Source organism: Chrysochloris asiatica, unplaced genomic scaffold (assembly GCF_000296735.1).
Source record: "Chrysochloris asiatica unplaced genomic scaffold, ChrAsi1.0 scaffold00531, whole genome shotgun sequence".
Taxonomy (NCBI): domain Eukaryota; kingdom Metazoa; phylum Chordata; class Mammalia; order Afrosoricida; family Chrysochloridae; genus Chrysochloris; species Chrysochloris asiatica.
Window position 1 is genome coordinate 348564 of NW_006409049.1, and position 5684 is coordinate 354247.

General features: G+C 34.8%; 1 protein-coding gene across 1 annotated transcript; it reads left to right on the forward strand.

Moving 5' to 3' along the window:
* Positions 1-2088: 2088 nt before the first annotated feature.
* Positions 2089-3024, forward strand: LOC102814820 (olfactory receptor 4C11-like). Its single transcript, XM_006877581.1, has one exon. The coding sequence runs from the start codon at positions 2089-2091 to the stop codon at positions 3022-3024; it is 936 nt and encodes a 311-aa protein (XP_006877643.1).
* Positions 3025-5684: the final 2660 nt, after the last annotated feature.

Sequence of the window (5684 nt, forward strand, 5' to 3'; positions counted from 1 at the left end):
GTGAGTTTGAACTGCCAACCTTGTGGTTTGCAGTCCAGTGCTGATCCTATAGAACCACACCATTGACCTACTGATTGACATTTAAGTGGTTTCACACCTTTTTCTGTCAGGGAAAGGGCCACAATGATTGTCTTTGTGCATACATCTATAGGCAACTGGATCCATGACGGATGCAGTTGCAATAATAGAGATGCTTAAGAGTACCTTTGTAGAGATTGCACTCACATAGACTCATATGAAGACTATGTGACATTGATAGCTTTCTACTTGATGTTCATAAACATTGATCCATTTGTTTTACTAATATGATAGGTGAAAAGATAGTTCTAATTTTTATGTCTTTGTAAGTATGAAAAACCTGAACTTCTTTTCATTTGTTTAATTCTTTAGTTAAGGAAAAGGTCCCTTAAAATTTATTATTTTGTCCATTATTAGTTCAGTAAAATCTATTTATTTGAAAAATAATTACTGTCTTGTGTTATAAATATATTGGACCAGTTTGGCACTTACTTTGCTTTAAATATTGCTTTTGACTATCTGGGGAATCAATGATAACGTGCATTAAAACTTTTGTTGAGTTTCTGGAATTAGTTTTTGTTATTGTTAGATGCCATTTGGTTGCTTCTATTTAATAGCAGATGCACAACAGAATGAAATGTTGCCCACTCCTGTGCCATCCTTACCATTGTTGTTACGCTTCTGAATATTGTGGTAGCCTGTGTGTCAGCTCATCTCAATGAAGGTCTTCCTCTTATTCGCTGACCCTCCAGTGTAGCATGTCTGAAGTAAGTGAGATGAATTCTAGTCATCCTCCTTTCTAAGGAGGATTTTAGCTGCACCTAATCTAAGTTCTATTTAGCTGTCTTATTCCAAGACAAATTTCTTCATTCTTATGGCAGTTCACGATATATCCAGTGTTCTTCAACAACACCATAATTGAAATGTATCAATTATTCTTAAACTTACCTTATTCATTGTCCAGCTTTCATATGCATAGAAGGCATTTTAAAATGCCTTGGGTCAGGCACATAATTAAGCATATTGTTAGATACAAGTATTGTTATCTTTTTTATTTCTACTTTTCCTACTTGAAGTCAGGATATAAGACAATCAAAAACATACACTACAAGAATTACATTGGAAAGCTTCTGCTATGGCCTAGAGTTTCTTGCATTCTTTTCTATGATCTTAGTGTGTAAGCTGTAAACCTGAAATTTGTAAAGATGTTCTGATATAAGGATCCTGTCATTTCCTTAACCACAGTTGTTGTTTTTTTGTATCTGTTTCTTAAGAAACTGTATGGAAAGAATCAGGGAAATTATGCATAAGGAGAATATAACTTTTGATAACGTAGTACAAAAAAAATCTGTAACAGGACTATCAGGTTTGAAAACTATGAAAGCACTTTGAAATTAGCCACATCCATATTTTCTATATTTTTGCAACACACTACCTCTAGTAAGGAGTCCTGATGTGGCGCTGTGTGATAAAGCACTGTACTGCAAGCTAGGTTTGAACTACAGGATAGCAGTTCAAACTCACCAGCCACTCCCTGGAAACCCTATATAGAGTTGCTATGAGCCAGAACTGACTGGATGGTACTTAACAACACTTCTAATAGGTGATTGCTGAAAACCAAAAAGCACATTCAGCTCAGGAAACTACCCACTCATGCCAAACGTTTAATATTGATGTGTATTCGTATGAAGAACCACTTACTTTTTCATTATTTTCCTGTTACAACCTGCTATGTAACAAGGTGTGGCACTGTGGGTTAATATGCTGGTCAGCAAGGATAGTTTGAACTGGAAGGCCAGCAGTTCAAGCTCAACATCTGATGCTTGGAAACCCTAGACAGAGTCTCTATGAGTTGGAACTTACTTAACAACAACAATATAACAAGGTAAATGAATCAGTTTTATTAATTCTTCTTTACTCATAAAAAGTCAATGCATGAAGAAGTAAATGATTACCCAAATGAAATTCCATGAGCAGGCATAAGTATTTAAGTTACAAATACAGTAGTTATCACACAACATGCTTTTTCCTTACAGATTCACATTTCTAACCTCTGCTTTTCCTACAGTTATGGAAATCATGCAGAAAAACAGAAGTGTATCTGAGTTCATGCTGCTAGGATTGACACAAGATCCTACAAGGCAGAAAATGGTGTTAATAACCTTATTAATTTTCTATGTTGGCACTGTGATGGGGAACTTGCTCATCATTGTGACCATCAAATTCAGTCGGACACTTGGGAGTCCCATGTACTTCTTCCTATTTTACTTGTCCTTTGCTGACACCTGCTTTTCAACTTCCACAGCCCCCAGACTAATTGCAGATGCTCTCTCTGCAAAGAAAGTTATATCTTACAATGAATGCATGACACAAGTCTTTGTACTGCATTTATTTGGCAGCATGGAGATCTTTGTCATTACCCTCATGGCTGCAGATTGCTATGTGGCCATCTATAAGCCCTTGCGGTACCCGACCATTATGAGACGGCAGGTCTGCATCATCTTGATTATTCTTGCCTGGATAGGGTCTTTTATACATTCTACATCTCAGATTGTCCTGGTCTTGAAACTGCCATTCTGTGGACCCAATATGATTGATCATTATTGCTGTGATTTGCATCCACTGTTAAAACTTGCCTGCATGGACACTTATATGATCAATCTACAGTTAGTGTTCAATAGTGGGGTCATTTGCTCAAGCAGTTTCTTGCTTCTGATGATCTCATACTTTGTTATCTTGCATTCACTGAGAAACCACAGTGCAGAAGGGAGGAAAAAAGCCCTTTCCACTTGCACCACTCACGTCATTGTAGTCATCTTATCGTTTGGTCCATGTATATTCATATACACACGTCCACCAATCACTTTACCAATGGACAAGATGGTGACAGTATTCTATACCATTGGGACACTCTTTCTCAACCCCATCATCTACACCCTCAGAAATACAGAAGTTAAAAATGCCATGAGAAAATTATGGAGTGTCAAAACCACAGAAAGCAACTGAAGAAATGAGGCTATAATGGCATTTTCAGTAATATGACTGAAACTGTACAGATATCAAATATAATAGTATGTGATTATTGTATAATAATCTATTTTACATAAGGTGGTGAATTAGTATTTTTTTCTAGCTTATTGGTAAGATGAATGTCTGACATCATATTTGTATCAGACCTAGATACAATGTCATAATAAGTAAGATAATTTTGGACCAAAATAACATTACTGTTGTTAAGTGCCATCGAGTCAGTTCCAACTCATAGTGATCCTGTATAGATTTTCTGAGGAACAAATTTCCTGAGGAGCACTCAATCTCTTCTTAAGTGTTCAATTTCAGCATTGCTTGATATGTACTATGTGAGGACACTTCAAAGGTTTGGGAAAAAAACTGGCTTAAAAGATAAAGTAATATTTCTGTAGATTTTTTAACCCCCTTCATGAATCATAATTTTGAATATATGCAATTTGGTTTGGAGATCTGGTAGTGTAGTGGTTACAAGTCAGAATGCTAATTCCAAGGTCAGCAGTTCCAAACTATTGGTTGTTCCATGGAATAAAAACAAGGCTTTCTGCTTCTGTAAAGATTTACAAACTTGGAAACCCTATACAGGGTCTCTATGAGTTGGAACCAATGCCATGGCACATAACCACCACCACCATCATACTTTGACTTGATAAAAAAGTTATTTATACAATCACAGCTATGCAAATTTGTGAGAATTGCTAAACTAAATGCAAGTAATTCTATCTAAAACAAATTTCAGGTACTATAAGATAAATTCTGGACTGCTAATCTCAAGATTTGCAGTTCAAATCTACAAGTTGCCCCCTGGAAACCCTATAAGGTATCAATAGGAATAAAAATTGACTAGAAGGCACTTAAAAACAACAACATAGCACATTTTAAATTAGGTATCCAACTTTCTCTTTGTCACCAATTTGATTGATCTCTGTGAATCATGATCATCCATTGTATTTAATCAGTAGTTTGTCTTTGAGGAGTTCCTTGATTTGGAATCAAAGGTCTTTTTTGTTTTGTTTTTTGATTGACTGATAATCTAAATTAAAATATTTTCAATGACTTCCTTTGGGTATTAAGATAATAGTAGAGACTTTTGAATTATCATCTTAAAAAATAGCAAGATAAAAAAAAATTTAAAAAAATATTGAGCAATTCCTGTAAAATGCATAGAACACATATAGTTAATCCTAAGGATTCTATGCTTTATGCTTATGTTTGAAGAAAGTTTCTTTGGGAAGAGCAGAATAGAAACTTATGTAACACTGCAAGAATATGTCTTTGAAATATCTATATAAGATCAAACTGACAACATCAACTCAAAATTTTAGATAAGGAAATTTAGTGGGCTGTGAGTTTATGGTAATGTGAGAGGAACAATTAGGAAAAAGAAAGAATGGTTGCACAATATAAAAAATGTAATCCGTGTCATTGAATTTTTCTTGTAAAACATGTTGAATTAGTGTTTGTTCTGCTGTGTTTTCTCAACAACAAAAAATATTTTAAAATATGTCTTTGAAGCTAAAATAAATCATATTTCTTGAAGTATTTCTAAACATATCTTTTTTAAGTGACTCTAATTTTTCTCCATTGTAATGGCTCTGAGTTTTGGGGCATTTTCTGCACATGACTTTACTTTCTTTGGTGGCCCCCAAACATTACAATTTGACAGAAAGAATTTATAAAATCCTTCCAACTCAACCCAAGGCTTTCTGAAGAATAGTAAAAGTAATGTTATCCTGGATTAATGTCAGATCAACCATCAGGAAATCTGAAATAAAAAATGAAGAGAATAAAAGACAGACATTTACAACCCAAATTTGGATCACTATCAAGAGCAACCTAGGTGTGTAGAAGTAGACAGACCAATAAAAACATTGACCTACAGTATCATGACTGGGACCCAGTTATTTGTTGTTAGCAGTTAACTTTGTTGGACTAGATGGCTTGGGAATGAGAGACAAAAGAAAAGAAGGAAGAGATATTCTTTGCCTGTACACTTAAAAAAGGACAAAGATGCAAAGTTAACTAATAAAAGGAAAAAATCTGAAGAGATGAGATTTCCAAGTATGACAGAGTTTTTGCTTATTCCTGTATGTCCACATTGAAATTCTCTTTCACTCCATTTCCCTTTCTCTCTGTCTCTTCCTTTTGTCAACACATGTGTACAAATTCATACTTTCTAAGTTTTCACATGCTTTTAAAATTTTGGGAAATCAGCTTTTAGAGTTTACATATATTTTTGAGATCTCACAATATTGAAAAAGGGAAGTAAATATTGTTACATGCCTTAAAGTCACTTCTAACTCAAACAAACCCAATGCACAACAGGAAAAAATGTTGCACATTCTTGTGTCATCATTACAATTGTTGTTGTATTTGAACCTATTGCTGTTGTCACTGTATCAGTCCATTTCCTTGGGGTCTTTCTCTTTTTCACCAACCCTTCACTTTACCAAACTCCATGTCCTTCTTCAGAGACAAGTCCTTCTTGATAACATGTCCAAAGTATGAGAGACAGAGTCTCAACAACCTGGCATGTAAGGAGCACTCTTGCTGTACTTCATACAACATAATTTGTTTGTTCTTCCATCAGTTCATGGTACTTTTCATATTCTTCTCCAACACAATAGTACAAATGCATT